Source organism: Macaca mulatta, chromosome 5, assembly GCF_049350105.2.
Source record: "Macaca mulatta isolate MMU2019108-1 chromosome 5, T2T-MMU8v2.0, whole genome shotgun sequence".
NCBI classification, from domain to species: Eukaryota; Metazoa; Chordata; class Mammalia; order Primates; family Cercopithecidae; genus Macaca; species Macaca mulatta.
Genome location: NC_133410.1, coordinates 80,749,643 through 80,767,889, shown reverse-complemented (window position 1 = coordinate 80,767,889; position 18,247 = coordinate 80,749,643). Strand labels below are relative to the sequence as shown.

General features: G+C 44.4%; 1 protein-coding gene and 1 non-coding gene across 4 annotated transcripts; one reads left to right on the top strand and one right to left on the bottom strand.

Moving 5' to 3' along the window:
• Window positions 1-3,030: 3,030 nt before the first annotated feature.
• On the bottom strand, window positions 3,031-11,518 carry ERVMER34-1 (endogenous retrovirus group MER34 member 1, envelope). 3 transcript variants are annotated; one of them, XR_013417211.1, is made up of 3 exons: window positions 11,110-11,518; window positions 10,442-10,581; window positions 3,031-5,460 (listed from the first exon to the last, which is right to left on the bottom strand). XR_013417211.1 is itself a non-coding variant. In XM_078001955.1 (3 exons), exon 3 carries the CDS (start codon window positions 5,024-5,026, stop codon window positions 3,335-3,337), a length of 1,692 nt encoding a protein of 563 aa, XP_077858081.1. In that variant the 5' UTR covers window positions 5,027-5,460; window positions 10,232-10,581; window positions 11,110-11,518; the 3' UTR covers window positions 3,031-3,334. The 3 variants fall into 3 exon arrangements, 2 of the variants coding, with proteins under 2 accessions (XP_077858081.1, XP_002804163.2); XM_078001955.1 differs by having other exon boundaries at window positions 10,232-10,581; XM_002804117.4 differs by having other exon boundaries at window positions 10,866-11,137.
• On the top strand, window positions 7,643-7,766 carry LOC114678583 (small nucleolar RNA SNORA26). Its single transcript, XR_003730017.2, has one exon. It is a non-coding gene; the product is annotated as a small nucleolar RNA SNORA26 (small nucleolar RNA).
• Window positions 11,519-18,247: the final 6,729 nt, after the last annotated feature.

Below are 18,247 nucleotides of genomic sequence, written 5' to 3'. Positions count from 1 at the left end.
TCTCTACCCACAAAAATACAAAAATTAGCTGGGCATGGTGGTGCACATCTGTAGTCCCAGCTACTTGGGAGGCTGAGGTGGGAAGACTGCTTGAGCCCAGGAGGCAGACGTCAGAGTGAGCCAGGGTTGCCACTGCACTCCAGACTGGGTGACAATGTGAGACCATGCCTAAAAACAACAACAAACCTAAAACAAAACCAAATGTATTCTCACAAGAACCCCATGAGAGAGATTCTATTATCATTTCCATCTTATAGCAAGAAAACTGAATCCCAGTAAAGTTGGGTAAAAATCTCAATATACAGCAAGAAAGTAGCTTGTAAGTGCCTTTATTTAATTGCTGTGCTCTGCTGCCTGTACAAGTAGCCTTCCTTCTACTCTCAATCATATCACTGTTTTTATTTTCACTATGGCACTTTTAAAAGTGTGATTTTTAAAATTTGTGACTTGTTTCTACTGATAGAATGTCTGTCTTGTTCACTGCTATATGTCCAATACCTAGAACAATGACTAGCAAATTGGAAATACTTAATACTCCCTCCCCCTCTCTCTCTCTCTCTATATATATATACACACACACACACATATATATATACATATAGTGTGTGTGTTTTTGTTAGATGGAGTTACACTCTTGTTGCCCAGGCTGGAGTGCAATGGCACAATCTCAGCTCACTGCAACCTCCTCCTCCCAGGTTCAAGCAATTCTCTCACCACAGCCTCCCGAGTAGTTGGGATTACAGGCACCCACCACCACACCCAGCTGATTTTTGTGTTTTTAGTAGACCTGGGGTTTCACAAATACCCAATACTGAAAGTTGCATTATCTTTTAATGGCTTTTCTAGTTTCAATGCATATTGCATAACAAGCACAGGAAGTCCTATATCTTTCAGTCTTTCTCTTGTGTCCTGTATTGCTGAAGTTTTTACCTTCTCTTGTGTGTGTGTGTTTTGAGACAGAGTTTCGCTCTTGTTGCCTAGGCTGGAGTGCAATGGTGTGATCTCGGCTCACTGCAATCTCTGCCTCTTGGGTTCAAGTGATTCTCTTGCCTCAGCCTCCTGAGTAGCCGGGATTACAGGCATGCACCACCACGTCTGGCTAATTTTGTATTTTTTTTTTTTTTTAGTAGAGATGGGGTTTCTCCACATTGGTCAGGCTGGTCTCAAACTCCCGACCTCAGGTGATCCACCTGCCTTGGCCTCCCAAAGTGCTGGCATTACAGGCATGAGCCACTGCACCCAGCCTACCTTCTTTTGATGTCAACATTACTATGAACAATAAACCCATCTATAAGTGCTCTATTGTTCCAGAGTATGAGTTTTCTTTTCTTTTTGAGACAGGAGCTCACCCCATCACCCAGGCTGGAGTGCAGTGGCACAATCTTGGCTCACAGCAGCCTAGACCTCCCAGCCTCACGTGATCCTCCCACCTCAGCCTCCTGGGTAGCTGGGACTGTAGGCACGTGCCACCATACCTGGCTAATTTTTTGTAGAAGCAGGGTTTCGCCATGTTGCCCAGACTGATCTCCAATTCCTGGGCTCAAGCGATCCACCTGCCTCAGCCTTGCAAAGTGCTGGAATTATAGGCATGAGCCACCACACCCAGTCTGTGCTTTTTTTTTTTTTTTTTTTTGCCACAGAATCTCACTCTGTTGCCAGGCTGGAATACAGTGGCATGATCTCGGCTCACTGCAACCTCCACTTCCTGGATTCAAGCGATCCTCCTGCCTCAGCCTCCTGAGTGGCTGGGACTACAGGTGACTGCCACCATGCCCAGCTAATTTTTGTATTTTTAGTAGAGATGGGGTTTCACCATGTTGGCCAGGATGGTCTTGATTTCTTGACCTCATGATCTGCCCACCTTGGCCTCCCAAAGTGCTGGGATTACAGGCGTGAGCCACTGTGCCTGACCATCTGTGTTTTCTTAATGTAACTTGAAATGATTATTCTGTTAATAAATTATCTGCTATATTCATAAATGTTTATATGCAACCTTAAAAAGGTGAGAATCTCACTGTCCATTCCTCTTACATGTAATTGCTTTCATTTGTGAATGGCTTTTCCTTTGTTTTATTTGCAAATACATACACATATACATATCATTTCCCCTTTTTTAAAATAAAAAATAACATACTAGGCTGGGCACGGTGACTCATGCCTGTAATCCCAGCACTTTGGGAGGCTGAGGTGGGCGGATCATGAGGTGAGGAGATTGAGATCATCCTGGCTAACACGGTGAAACCCGTCTCTACTAAAAACACAAAAAATTAGCTGGGTGTGGTGGCGGGCGCCTGTAGTCCCAGCTACTCGGGAGGCTGAGGCAGAAGAATGGCATGAACCCAGGAGGCAGAGGTTGCAGTGACCTGAGATCAAGCCACTGCACTCCAGCATGGGCGAAAGGGCCAGACTCTGTCTCAAAACAACAACAACAACAACAAAAAAACATACTAGGTACCCTGTTCTGCATCTTGCTATTTTTCAGTAATGGCATAATCTTTAGCAAGATATCTACCCTTTGAGTTGATTCATCTGTAAAATACGAACACTGTGAAGATTAACTAGAAAGATGCATGTAAGGAACTCACCAGAGGACTGGGCAGAGTGAAGCATTTGATATAATAGATGCCACCTCAACACTCCCTACATCCTACTTCCACCTGCAGTCCATGTCGTAAGATGGCTAAAATGCATATCAGACTAACATTCCATTAGACCACTAAAATGCCCATGGGAAGTCAGGAAAGCTCAGATCATACCAGCCTAAATTATTTGTGGCGCTCTCTCTAAAGTAAGTTTTCAGTCGATTCTGATGACTAACCAATATTTATATTCTTTGAGACAAATTTGACATAGTCTTGTATATGTGTACATTGGATTCTTCTACGACTTCAACCAAAATCAAGGGAACAAAATTCTCTTATCTATTCAAACACACTCTTTCATCTATCGAGAAGGCTACAAAGTGCTGTTGGGAGAAACTTTCCTGCTCCCAACTTAGTTCCAGTGTTTGGGGGCTTGCAAATTAACAGATTAATAGAAAACACGTTTATTATACATGCATGCAAGAACACTATACAAAGTAGCTCTCTGAACAGCAAGGGGTAAGGGTTTACAGATCAGCTTAATGGTATGTGTCTTAAGGCTTCAGAGTGAAACTATGAAAAGTTCTGATAAGGCTTATTTACAATACCTTGGGAGATCCTAGTGCCAAGTGCCCTTATAAGAGGAACACTCAGAGGAGGGTTTTGGCAGCTGAATTCTCAGTAAGGCCTGCTTTACTCATCAAAGTTTAGCTAAGGCTTTTTTTCTGCAGCTGCTGTTTGTTCAGATATTCTCAAAGTAGACTTGTGTCATACTGATGGGTTGTTAGTTCCTTCATTGCCCTATTTGAAACTTGACATGAAGTTTTATTGACAAGGAGCTGTGCTGATTGCTGTGGAGATAAGGCTGGGTTCAGAGGTTGGGAGTTAAGGGATCTGCGAGATTTGCGAAAGACACGAACATAGATTAGAACAAAGATGAATAAGCAGAAAAGAACAATTAAAAGCACATAGCCCCATGATCTGAACCAGTCTCCCACTTTTGCAAATAGGCCTTCCCAATCAAAAAACGGTCCATTCTTCAGGTTCTCGGATATTTCATATAGATGTTGTATATCAGACATTATTGCTTCCGAATTATTTATATAGAGGCAACACTGTTTGCCAACAGTTCTACAAGCCGTTTGTCGTTGAGTGGTTGGTATATCCAAGACATGATCCTTTTGGGATGCAGAGGCTAAACTGCTAACTTTTGATTGGTGTGCTTCCAAGGTCTGCTTAGTGGCACTGATTTCCTGTTCCATTGCTTTGGAAATGTTTAGAATTGCCTTTTCCAAATCATAAGTTCCCAAACTTGGAAAAAGGGCCCTTATTGTTGAATTGTCCTTGGGGTTGCAATACAGAGGTGGATTGTCTGTGTCTCGTTGGGTGCATCTATGTGGTGTTACTTTATGAATGAAGGATCTCAGGTTTGTAATTTGGCTAGCATTTAAGGTGAGGTATCTGGTGAGGGAAGGTACCAGATACCCAAGTCCACATCGTCCAGACCATTTAGGTGGAAACCCTTTGTACACCCCATTGCCGCATAAAAAAAAGAGGCCAGAGTTGTTCACAGACAAGGTCAGATTGGAACCTGTGAGCCACCAGGTGGGGGTCTGGTGTCCATCATGACCTTTGTCATTAGTTATGTTGGCATCTGCACATCTCCATTTCCCATGTGCCTCTGTCAGGCCATAAGAGCAAAATAGGTTGCGAAATAGCTGGTACAGAAGGCCTTTGGTTTGGTTTTGGCAGCTATAAAGACAGGTGCCATTACCTGACCAGGTCAATCCAGAATTTCGATCTACCCATTTGTAGTCTTGGGTATTGGGTAGACCAATCAAGGGAACAGCTGAGCTGTTCCAGGTCTGGTTAGTGCAACCTGCAAACCAGGAACATTGTCTAGTGCCTAGGCAAACACTTGTATCATCATAATCATTCCTGGATTCATCTGTAACATCTATAGAGGGCATGAAAGTGCCATCTGTAAAATCAAACCATAGTATTTGATTACAGTATTGTTTAGGTATATTACCTAGGAAGGGTCCAGTGCCATTTTTATTTTCTACACAAAGAGAAAAGTTTCCCTCCAATAACCTTACTTGAGCGAAGGATAGACCTTGAGCTTCCATGGAGGCTTCCCAGTGCTGAGTCACTTTACCATAGGAGGAAGTAGAGTGATTCTGTACTTCTGCTTGTGGATACCACACCCTTTCATACATCCATTGTCCAGAATGGGTCCACCAGGTGCTTGCACTGGCAGGAACAAAAACTAGTTCGGGTTGTTCTGCATTATCTAGATGCTCACATAGCCAGCAATTAGACTGATTAGTCAAGATAGATAGTGTTTTGAAAACTGGTGCAAGCAGGTGTTGAGCTTGTACTAGAATTGTCAAAAAAGCAGTAAGGGTTAATTGAAGCAGGGCATAGTTTGAAAGGGAGACCATAGTGGAGGAACAGAGGGAAAACAGGCTAGGTTAAGACAAGCAAACTCCAGACAACGGAGATTCAATGAAAGGGGAGAGTTTTGTTTAAATTTCTAAGACAGAGAATTTTCCAGGTCAGGGAGGGAAGATGTTTCAGCTAGTTGGAGATGGAGACAAAGTTCTTGGTCTGAGATACTGAGTAAAGCTGTCTACTTCATCTGCTCATGGAGCCTGTGAGTAGGTGCTGAAATTCCTCAATTTGAGGTAACCCATAGGCATGACCTTACAGTTGTCATGGGATGATCTTGATCTAGTTTGCTGTGGCTTGTACAAATTCAGGAATTTTATTTTGATGGCTGTGTAGGTGGGTAGCACTACTTCATAAGGTCTCTTCTTTTTCCAGGGAGGTTACAATACATCTTTTCTTCTAAAAACGTTGAGATATACTTGATCACCTGGTTGAAAAGATGGCAGGGTCTGTTAGAGAAAGTCACAGATTTTTACCTGTTGAAAATATGCTCCAAGTATACTAATTATTGTATATAATTAATCATAGTTTTGAATTGTTCACTGAAGTCCCCACAATGCTCATTCGATCTATGAAAGTTTTAGAGATGCCAGTAGGCACAGAGTAGCCAAAAACTATTTCAAAAGCAGTCAGTCCTCCTATTTGGAGTATTCGACCTTTTTTGTTTGTTTCTTATTTTTTGTAGAGATGGGGTCTCACTTTGTTGCCCAGGCTGGTCTTGAACCCCTGGCCTCAACTGATCATCCTGTCTCAGCCTCCCAAAGTGTTGGAATTACAGCCACTGTACCTGGCCAGTATTCCAGATCTTTATAAGGACCAAGGATAATGCTTCTGGCTGTCTGAGTCCAGTTTATTGACAGACTTTTTCCTAGAGTTCATTTTATGTTTAGATTTTTACGTTCTACTTGCCTTGAGGATTGAGGATAGTAGGGGGTATAAAATTTTAATGAATATCCAAGAGTTTTTTGCAAGGAAATGATTTAATTCTGCTGTAAAGTGAGTTCCTTTATCTGATTCAATTCATAAAGGAATGCCAAAACAAGAAATAATCTCAGTTGTTAGTTTCTTTTCCACTGTTATGGCCTTAGCACATCTAGTTGGATAGCACAGTCCATCCATTAAACATGCAGTGAGAACAGTCTAAGGCTGGAGACAAATCTATAAAGTCCATTTAGAGTACCATAAAAGGCAATGTGGGTCTCGGAAGACTCTTTGCAGTATGCTTACCATACTCCAGAGTCTTGGTGAGATTTATGAGTACTGCACTGGGAAATAATTTGATCAGAAATGCTATGGATGCCAAGAGCCAACTGTCTTTTGGCTCTTTTGATCATCCTATTCACGTATATGTAAATATCTTAAAATTTTCTGTATACTAATTATGTTCTGACGTTTAGAAAACCTTTCCAGCTGAGGGCCGGGCATGGTGGGACACACCTGTAATCCGAGCACTTTGGGAGGCTGAGCCGGATGGATCACTTGAGGCCAGGAGTTCAAGAACAGCCTGGCCAACATGGAGGAACCTCACCTCTACTAAAAATACAAAAATTAGCTGGTCATGGTGGTGTGCGCCTGTGGTCCTAGCTACTTGGGAGACTGAGGGAAGAAAATAGCTTGAACTCGGGAGGCGGAGATTCCAGTGACCCAAGATCGCGCCACTGCACTCCAGCCTGGGTGACAGAGTGAGACTCTGTCTAAAAAACAAAACTCAAAACAAACAAAACACCTTTCCAGCTGAGGAGAGACTACCTTTCTTGGGGGCTAGCCAATTCTCAGAGATAACAAGGGGCCAACCAGGAGCATGTCTTTGATATACAAACTAATTCAGAGCCATACCTCCTCTATCGGGCCCTTACACACATGTAAGCAATTATCTGTCTGCCTTAATCATCCCAGGGCCACGTGCTATGCAACTAGGGGACAACCTCTACAGTTTGAAATCCATTGAAATGATTCAAACTAACCAATCCTAAGCTGTTCACCCTGCCCTGTCTCTTCTTTCCCATGGAGGTTAACACACATCCCTGGCCTTGAGTGGAATGAAATGACCCAGGCCACAAGCATATGACCAGTGGGACTGGAGGGTTCCCTGATGCGTCTGTCACCAAGGCCCGAATCTGGCTATCTTAATAGAAAGGCAATTGACACTCATGGGCTCACTTAGCAAAACAGCTGCTTCTAATGGGGATTGCAGACTTCAAGAAACTGAGATGCAGCCGGGCACAGTGGCTCACGCCTGTAATCCCAGCACTTTGGGAGGCCAAGGTGGGCGGATCACCTGAGGTCGGGAGTTCGAGACCAGCCTGACCAACATGGAGAAATTCCATCTCTACTAAAAATACAAAATTAGCCAGCTGTGGTGGCACATGCAATCCCAGCTACTCAGGAAGCTAAGGCAGGAGAATTGCATGAACCTGGGAGATGTAGTGAGCCGAGATTAGGCATTGCACTCCAGCCTGGGCAAAAAGATGGAAACTCCATCTCAAAAAAGAAACTGAGATGCATGAGCTGTGGACCAGGGAGCACTGCAGGGAGTAGTAGCAAACCCTGTAAAAAAAAAAAAAAAAAAAAAAAAAAAAAAAAAAAAAAATCTTAAATCACCCTTTCTTGTGCCGCTTTTAAGGTTAACACAGTGCTTTAAGCAGAAGGGTAAAGTAAGTCTCCATAAAACCCAGAGAAGAGAATGTGAAGCTCCTCTTTGGAGGAGCTGGACTCCTGTCTGGAGTCACAGCTGAACAATTTCCTTACAGTTTAAGCACCTTTGTGATATTTTTACATATCACATATGATGCATTTAAACTTAACCCTAGCTTTGACAGTGCATTAAAACCAAGTGTTGGTGTTTGACACTGTAGGCAGTAATGGTCCAGCAAAATAGTGTAAAGACTGCTTTCACCTGAGAACATCTGAAGACTGGCTGACTCTGGTCACGCCTCCCAGAACCAGATTTCAATGGGTATGGACATTTGAACTGTTACCTACTTAGGCCATGGAATGTCTCAGGTTACTGAAACTCAGCCACAAATGCCTTGCATCACTTGCGTTCATCCTGATCTCAAAGGCAGGTGTGCACACTTACCAGCTGGCTATTGCTACCAATGGATTCCCAGTTGTGCTGCCTTTGCCTAACCTCTACGTGCTCTCCCAGGCACAACCACAGAAACCTTCACTGAGATACTGAAATTAGTATTATCCACCCCACACACCTGTTTTTATTTACTCAGTTTTGACAAGCTTTTCCATGTTTATTGCTGTGAAAACAATGAGATAGCTCTGGGTATTCTAGGACAACTTTCTTCCTCTCAGGTAAGTTCCATAGCATACATATATTTTTTTCTTTTCCCTCGGAGACAGGGTCTCACTCTGTTGCCCAAGCTGGAATGCAGTGGTGCAAGCATGGCTCCCTGCAGCCTTGAACGCCTGGGCTCAAGGGATCCTCCCACCTCAGCCTCCCCTGTAGCTGGGACTACAGGCATGCACCACCATACCTGGCTTTTTTTTTTTTTTTTTTTTAATTATTTTTAATAGAGACAAGGTCTGGCCATGTGGCCCAGGGTGGTCTCAAACTTCTAAGTTCAAGCGATCCTCTCATCTTGGCATCCCAAAGTGCTAGTATTACAGGTGTGAACCACCACGCCTGGCCTCATAGCATATTTTTCACATCAGTTGGATCCCGTGGCATCAGGCATGCTCCTATGTCCATGTAGTGACCTCAGTTGCCACCCTAATTGACAAAGCCATTAACCTTACAATAGGTTCTCTTATTTACCTTTGTTTCCCATTCTGTGTCAACTCTTACAATTCCATAAAAGAGTGCCTTTCTACTTGACAGACCAACCCTTCCTCATCCTGCAACTCTGTAATGCTCTAAACCTGTACTTCTCCCTGATGGAGAACCCCACTCCACATACACATGATTACAGTCACAGAGTTGGCTTCTAACCCCCAAGAAGACCTCTTAAGACACTCCCTTGAGTCATCCACACTTACTCTGGGCCAGGCGTGGTGGCTCACACCTGTAATCCCAACACTTTGGGGGGCCAAGGCAGGCAGATCACCTGAGGTTGGGAGTTTGAGACCAGCCTGGCCAACATGGTGAAACCCCATCTCTACTAAAAAATACAAAAATTAGCCAGCATGGTGGTTTGTGCTTGTCTTCCCAGCTACTCGGGGGATCACCTGAACTCAGGAGGTGGAGGTTGCAGTGAGCTGAGATAGTACCACTGCACTGTAGCCTAGGCAACAGAACAAGGCTTTGTCTTAAACAAACAAACAAAAAACAGACTTACTCTGTTCTGTGACAGCTCTTATAAACAAAATTTTCAGAAAGATAATAACTGGCTATAACATAGTGAGCTTGTACACTGGCGAAAGAGAAAACATACACTACTTACACTGACTAGATATACCCTGGGACTCTGCCATGTCCTTGGCAGTTTGAAAGCCCCATAGATGATGATGATTATTATTTGAGATGGAATTATTATTCTTACTATTATTAATTGAGATGGAATCTGTTCTTACTGTTGCTCAGGCTGGAGTGCAGTGGTGCCATCTCCGCTCACTGCAACCTCTGCTTCCCGTGTTCAATCTATTCTCCTGCCTCAGCCTCCCGAGTAGCTGAAATTACAGGCATGCACCACCACGCCTGGCTAATTTTTGTATTTTTAGTAGAGATGGGGTTTCACCATGTTGGCCAGACGGTTCTCGAACTCCTGACCTCAAGCGATCCGCCCGCCTCGGCCTCCCAAAGTGCTGAGATTACGGGAGTGGGCCACTGCGCCCTACTCCCCACAGATTCTCGACCCCAGCAGATACTCCCATCACCAATGGGCATATAATTGCTATCCGATTACAGCTATTTATTTTCCTATATAAATTGTTATTATTCATTGCGCAACACTTAGGAAACTGATAGAGTATCTTTATGGAATGGTAGGACTCAGAAAACTGCTAAATGGGCAGACAAAAATGGACTCCCTGTCTCTCCTCCACCCAGCTTGCGACCCTACCCTTATCTCTTACTCATGTTTATTGTCGGGCAAATGCCCCACAACCTAAAAAAGACATGGCTACCAAAGAGGGCCAAGCAATTATGCTATGGATGAGACATGGGACCAAATGGACTTCTTTAGCTAGTGTGCTCACAAAGGGCAGACATAGGAGAGGCTCAAGAAAAAATAAAGCATTATACTTACAAGACCTAAAGACAGGAACCATGCCAGCCATACAGGGAAAGACACCAGGATGGTCAGTAGGCAGTAGACCACCGTGAGGTAAAGGTTTGGAACACAGCCTCTATTGCCTTCCTGTTAAGCGAGCCGTATTCAGACACCAGGAACCCTCCGGTCCCACTGGCCAGGTGCTCGGGGCTGGGTAATTTCCTCCGCTCAAGGCTAGGTACATACCTGTGCTTAGAACTGAGGCTGCCGCACCTCCGCAGACGTAGAAGACGAATTCTTGGACCCCAGGGTCTGCCGGGGTTGGGTTCCTGCCGCCGCGCGCGCTACCCGCCCAAAACTCGCTACAAAGTAGCGGCGCGTCTGCCCTGGGGAGGCAAAGCGCAAACTTGTTACCGCGCCGGGCCTGCCCCGGGATCCGCCCCGGGATCCTCCCAGCTGCTCCGCAGGACGCAGCGCCTGTGCGTCCCGCGGCCCTGGGACTGGCACGGCCTTCCGCCCCCTGGGCCGCCGAGGGCTGCTCTACCCCTCCGTTCTGGCCGCGGGGAGCAGAGGAGCTTGGGGCGGGCAAAGCTCGAGGGGACACTGGGAGAGCCTAGCCCCTGCCTGGGAGCACTCCCAGCCAGAGTCCAAAGGGCAGAGACGCACTCACAGCGCAACTCCTCGGGACAAACTGGCCGACGATCCCCGCCCGGCCAGAAGACCAAGAAGAAGGCGCGCGGCGGGAACTGACGGGAGCGGGGACGCACGAGGACCGGGAAGATCCCGGGCTGGGGCGGGGCGGGGCGGGGCACCGCAGGGCGGACTGCCGGATTCAGGCACCAGGAACCCACTCGTCCAACAGGCCAGGTGCTCCGGGCTGGGTAATTTCCTCCCGCTCAAGACTAGTAACATACCTGCGCTTTGGGCGTAGGGAAGACTCCGGGCGGGACGGGATGGGGCGGGGCGGGGCGGGGCGGGGCGGGGCGGGGCTGGGAGGGGCCGCGGGGCCTGCAGCCAATCCCAGGAAACTTCGGGACGAGGGCAGGACCCGGGCAGGACCCGGGCTGGACCGGCCCGGCCGTTGGTCACCGGTGTCCTCGGCCTGCCTAGGTCTGGATCCTGCACGCCGGGTGAGAGACAAGGCCACCCTGCATGAAGCATCCTTCGAACCTCAGGCATCCTGGGCAGGAGAATCGGCTTCTTCAGGCACCCTGCTGGGCCTTGGCCCTCTTCGATCTGGTTCCCTTAACCCCTCGGTTTCTCCCCTGGGAAGCCTTGGCGATTACCCTCTCCTCCCCTTGGCGCCTAGGCTCTCAGTCACGCGACCGCCTAGAGCCCTGAGCTGTTATTTATGCCGCGTTATTACTCACTTAAGTATTCAGCACGGGTTCATCAGGTGTGTACTCTGTGCCAGGCAATCTTCTAATCCTTAAATGGAAGAAACAAAGGACTCCCTTGGACTGACATTTTTAATGGAGAATAAAAAATCAACATGAAATATAAAAATATTAAGGTTATAAGAGCTAAGGGAAAAAACATGTGTTAAAACTTGAAAATACAAAAATAGCAAATCATCTTTCCTGTGGACAAATGAAACCCCTCTTTGATTCTAAGAAACAAAGAAACAAAACCCATCATGACTGGTGTTCTGTAGTCTTTGGAAAATACGTTTTACTGTAGAAATGACTAAATACGATGAAAGACTCTTTACCACAAGTAGTGGCTGGTTGGCACCTCCACACCTGAGTAGCATCCTATTTTGGTTCATGTATGATAAAGCAGAAGAGACCTAAAGGGACAAGGGCCAGCAGGCGCGGTGGCTCATGCCTGTAATCCCAGCACTTGGGGAGGCCGAAGTGGGCAGATCACCTGAGGTCAAGAGTTCGAAACCAGTCTGACCAACATGGAGAAACCCTGTCTATACTAAAAATACAAAATTTGCCGGGCGTGGTGGCGCATGCCTGTAACGCCAGCTACTCGGGAGGCTGAGGCAGGAGAATCGCTTGAGGCAGAGGTTGCCGTGACCTGAGACTTCGCTATTGCAGTCCAGCCTGGGCAACAAGAGAGAAACTCTGTCTCAAAAAAAAAAAAAAAAAAGAAAAGAAAAGAAAAAAGAAAAGACAAGGGCCAAGGGCCATCGCTCTGGGGCGTGGGACACGTGGTCCGCAGTTGGGTTACTAACTGCTCTATGTGTGGGGGAGTGGTCCTCAAACCCTGGAGCTTCTCAGTCCCTGCCTCTTTCAACCTCTAAATGGGCCCACTGCTTTTCCCTTCCCACTGTTCTGCTGGCTGGAGCACCCTCACCACCAGCAGCACGGCTCTCACCCCTCTGGTCTGGGTTCTGCCAGCCGCACGGGTCTAAGCTCTCCCCAGGCCATTATTTTTTGTCTCTTCCTTCTTCATTGAGGTCCTCTCTCTGTCTTTTGCTCTTTTGCCTGGCTCAAGACATGGGTTTAACCACTGTTTATACTACCCCTTGCTAATGTTGACTCACTACCCCATATCTTTTTATTTTTTCTTTTTTCCCAAGTGGCACTCTTTGAGATGTCTGTTATTGATGTTTTTTACATGTTGTTTTTACATGCATTACAGTGTGATGAACACATCCATCCACAGAAATACCATTATTCTCAACCATGCAAAAGCAAGCAATACTCTTAGAATAATCCTTTCTGCATATGTCTTTAGACACTTTTACATTCATAACACTGCTGTCACCACCCCATTTCTATGTTTAAGTATCTTGACTTTTTCTCCTTCTCCCTTTCTCTATCAATTAAATTCGCATTTTATTTTACCCCAAGCTACTTTTACCTAATAGAATATCTATGTTTTTCACTGTAAGATTGAATAAGGCCAGAGATGAGGAGAATAGTGATTGTGAAATAAAATGAAAGAGATAAATACTCAATTCTTGGGAGCAATAGCCTTGTTGTTGGGATATGTTTATTCATTTATAAAACCAATGAGAACCTACCATATGTCAAGTACTGTAGTAGACCTGAGAGCAAATAGTGAAAAAAAACCCAAATCAAGGACCTTGCCCTTGTGGAACTTTTAGTATAGTAGATAAAACAGACATTGATACACAAATCATATAAAAATGTAAAATTACCACTTAACAAGAGCTGGAGTGGTGGTGTCAGGGACCTAGCTGTGAGTTTGAGGGAAGGATGAGTAAGCAGAAAATTGAAGATGAGTTTATAAAGCAAAAGAGTGGAGCCTGGGGTATAGGTAGAGGAAAGAGGATGTACAGTGTGTGTGCTCTAGGAAGGAGCTCAGTGTATCCATGGACATGTAGAAAGGCTGCCGTGACTTTCTACAAAAAAAAGCCAAGGGGTCAGGTGGGGTAGAGAGAGATATAGGATAAGGCGTGATATAATCTGGGCTATAGAGAGGATGTGGCTGGAGATGCTGGTGACTGCCAGACCATGCTGGACCTTGTAGACCATGTTTAAAATGCCCATCAATGATGCTCATTAATAATGTGTTGTACAAATGCAGGTCAATGAAAGTTGATGTTTGCAAGACCAGCATTGTTCAGGTCAGCATGTTCACAGCTAATAATAGCTAACCATTATTGCACACTTATTTCATTCTCTGCACTCCTTTAACTGCTCTATATAGATTACCTCATTTAAATTTTCCAGCTACTCTACCCAATAGGCATGATTAAATTCCTCATTTTAGGCAGAGCGTGGTGGCTCACACTGTAATCTCAGTGTTTAGGAGACCAATGTAGGAGGATCACTTGAGGCCAGGAGTTCAAGACCAGCCTGAGAAAAATTAGCCTGTTGCGGTGGCATGTGCCTGTAGTCCCAGCTACTCAGGAGGATGAGGTGAGAGGCAGTGAGCTATGATAGTACCACTGCATGACAGAGCAAGACCCCATCTCTAATTTTTTTTTTTTTTTTTTTTTGAGACCTAGTCTCGCTCTGTTGCCCAGGTTGGAGTGCAGTGCTGCAATCTCGGCTCACTGCAACCTCGTCTTCCTGGGTTTAAGTGATTCTCCAGGCTCAGCATCCTGAGTAGCTGGGATTACAGCTCAGCCACCATGCCTGGCTAATTTTTGTATTTTTAGTAGAGACAAGATTTCACCATATTGGTCAGGCTGGTCTCGAACTCCTGACCTCATGATCCACCCACCTCAGCCTCCCAAAGTGCTGGGATTACAAGTGTGAGTCACCATGCCTGACCTTTTGCCCTTGAGGATCCACATATTGCTTTTTTTTTTTTTTTTTTGAGAGCTAGTCTATTCCCAGTCCAATAGTGTAGATGGTTAGTGAACATATTAGGAGTTCTGAGCACATGTAATCAGTGTAGCAGCTCGAGACTCAAATGCCACTCTAACACTTGCACACGTGTGCACAAACACAAATTTAGAAAATTGAAATTATAGCTGCAATGGCAAGATGGTAGACACAGGATGGCAGCATGGAATTCTCAATTTCTGTAACTTTGAAGGTGTTTTCTTTAAAAATTTATGCGGCTTAATTTAGAATGCTTTAAAATACAGAATTATATTAAGGCAGTCATATTGGAAGATGCATGTTTACCTGCTGAACCTAAATACCACAGCTTCCTCTCCTGTAGAATTTGATGATACTGGATTTTAAATAGTGCTTTTTCTTTAAAAAAAAAAAATTCCTTAAAATGATTACATATTATCCATTATGCTTAACATCAAATGTATTCTATGAAATCACTATATAAATTAAAGTAATAATTTATACAGTATGGTCAGACTAATTAGCATAAGGCACTCAGTTGAAAGTAGAGCTGAAATAAATGATTGTATTCTATTAAAGAAAATTGAGTGACGAGACAGACCAGCTTCTTCTGTAGCATGATTTTAATGAGACTGCTGAGCTGAGTTCTGTTCTATATCAAAAAGGGAACGCAAATCTCTTGAGGTTCTATTTCTGGCTCTACCAAAGGCTTTGCTGTTATACCTAGAGCAAGATGGAACCTGTTACTTTTTTTCCATCTGCAAAATGAAGGCAACGTTTTTAGCTTTTTTTTCACAGGAGTAGCAGGATTAATGAGCACCACAAATGACTTTACCTATTTTGTAACTGCAAATGCATTCTTATTGCCATATTTTCATGAGAAATGAACATCTGCTGGTTTTTTCCGATGAGGCTAAAACTTTCAAATCTGTAGTATGTAGGTTATCAGCTCCGCTTTAAAATTCCAGTTCCAAGTTTAAACAAAAGGAGAATAAGATAAATATTTCAAGTACTAATCAAAACAGTAAACAGTAAGAAGGAAGTGAAAAAATAGACTATTTTCGGTAAGATTAGTAAGAGTATCTGAAATACATTATTAAAGCTTATGTTGAATGAGGGTGGTTTACTGGAAAAGATGATTTCAAAAGTAAATTGGTATGTCTGTGGGAATTAATATGGCAAACCTGTTAAGAAGTTTGTAGTTTGTATTTTATTTATTTAGAGACAGAGCCTTGCTACAGCCCTGCACTCCTGGGCTTGGATGGTGGGCATGTCTTGCCAGATAGCAGTAACTCAAGCAGACCCTGAGAATCACGCTATGTTGCTTGGTGAATGTTTGTTCAGTGTTCTGAGCTATGAACCTGAGGAATGGCAAAATCAGATGTTTACAGCATACCTATAAGAATATCTGGACCCTGGCTCGTTACTTGGAGTGCAAGTTGTACAAGGAAGTGAGGGCAACATGGTGAAACCCCATCTCTTCGAAAAATATGAAAAGTTAGCCTGGTGTGGTGGTGCACACCTGGGGTCCCAGCTACTCAGGAGACTGAGGTGAGAGCCTGGGTGGCAGAAGTTGCAGTGGGCCAAGATCATGCCACTACACTCCAGCCTGGACAACTGAACGAGACCCTGTCTCAAAAAAAAAAAAAAAAAAAAAAATCCCAGCATTGATGCTGAGGGTCTGATATTGATGATGTACATGAAATGAGAAACATTCTTAAACTTCGTGATTACACAGATTACCAGCTAGTCAAAGATACTTTTATCCATCCTAGGTGACTGTTACTGGCCTATACTACTGTGGGAGAGCTCAGTCCTTATTTCAACAATTGGATGAGGCACACACTGTGATTGTGCTTGTTTTTGAAAGACAGAGTCCAGGTCAGAATCACAGGGAAGGAAGTCAACTACTTCAAAATATTGAACTGGTTAATGGGAAGCGCTTAACTTCTCACTCAGAAATTCCAAGTGGAGGAATTTGCAGTAGAGTAATGTGCCTGGCTCGCCTGGGCTCCTTCCCTCACTTTTCCCCAGGGAAGGAGGAACATTTTTTTCTGATCGGTGAGTTTCAAGAAGTAACTGAACAGGGAATGGCAGCCTCTTCCTGCCTCCAGGCCTCTGAGATTGCTGACCTGTAAAAGCCAGTGTAAATTTAAAATATATACATTTTTTGTACATTTTTTATGCATATCTATAGAAGTCTTTTTTTTTTTTCCTTGAGATGGAGTCTTGCCCTGTCACCCAGGCTAGAGTGTAGTGGCACAATCGTGACTCACTGCAGCCTTGACCTCCTGGGCTCAAGAGATACTTCCCGCTTAATCTTCCAAGTAACTGAGGCTACAGGTGTGCACCACCATGCTTGGCTACTTTTAAAATTTTTTTGTAGAGATGGGGTCTTGCTATATCCCCCAGGCATCAAACTCCTGGACTCAAGCCATCCTCCTACCTGTGCCTCCCAAAGTGCTGGGATTATAGGTGTGAGCCACTGCACCTGGGTAGTATGAATTCTGTTTTCTGCAACTGAACCCATTGGATATACTTACTTGGTGATTCTGGCCAAGCTGTTATAAATGTTCATTATGTGAACTCCAGAATGGATTTTACAGAAAGAATGAAGACAAAATCTATTCATAAAATTCCCCCAAATCAACTATCATGTCATTTCAGTAACTTATAGGAGTAATTGCCCTCTTCATATAGGCTGATATTCAGATGAAATTGGACGTACTAAATATTCTGTTTTTTTTGTTTTGTTTTTGCTCACATTCTTCTATACCTTTGACGGCAGTGGCTGTGGACATGCAGAGTGAATGGAAAAAGTGTAACGTTTTTACATCAGACCTTTCCTACTATTATAGCACAGTAGCTAACACATATTTGAAACTCAGCAAATATTTGTTGACTGAATGAATTATTACATTCAGGGATCAACTGAAAATGTTTTATGTATTTATTTTTGAGACAGAGTTTCACTCTTGTTGCCCTTGCTGAAGTGCAATGGTGAGATCTTGGCTCACTGCAACCTCTGCCTCCTGGGTTCAAGCGATTCTCCTGCCTCAGCCTCCTGAGTAGCTGGGACAACAGGCATGTGCCACCATGGCTGGCTGATTTTTGTATTTTTAGTAGAGGCAGGGTTTCACCATGTTGGCCAGACTGGTCTTGAACTCCTGACCTCAGGTGATCTACCCTCCTCGGCCTCCCAAAGTCTTGGGATTACAGGCGTGAGCCACCGCGCCTGGCCAAAAATGTTTAAAAATCACTGTATTTTATAATGCCCTTAATCAGATTCTAGTAGCATGGTGGGTTACTTACTGGTGCAGCCCGGGGGGAGTCTTACCAAGCTAATTTTGGGACAGACCCATCATGGAGGCCATGGGTGTGCAGTACCGGGAAAGCTTTTAAGCATTTATTACATGAAAGAGGGCGCTACCGCATTAGCCCAGATCTCACGTTCACACATAAATACACGTTCTCAACCAATGTTTCCAGGTGCAAGTAGTTAAAAATGTTAGCGTTCATCCTGGACAGAATGCAAAGAAAATGATATCAGCTTTCTGCTCTCTGGGGTCTGAAGCTCTAGCTTGTATCCTATAATGGCTGTCATCTTGTCATTCACTTCACCATTCACTTCACCTTTAGCCTGTGTTTAATGAGCCCCTTTCTACTAAATATGCTGCCTGACTTCTTGGACCTTCTTATGTCACATATTCCAACTGCCTATCCTTGCTCTAGTTGACCTGTTTCCCAACTGTTCTCCCTCTTTCTTCCCAGACTGCTGAAGACTCTTGCTTTTAGTCACATGGGTAAAGGGTGATCTGCACAT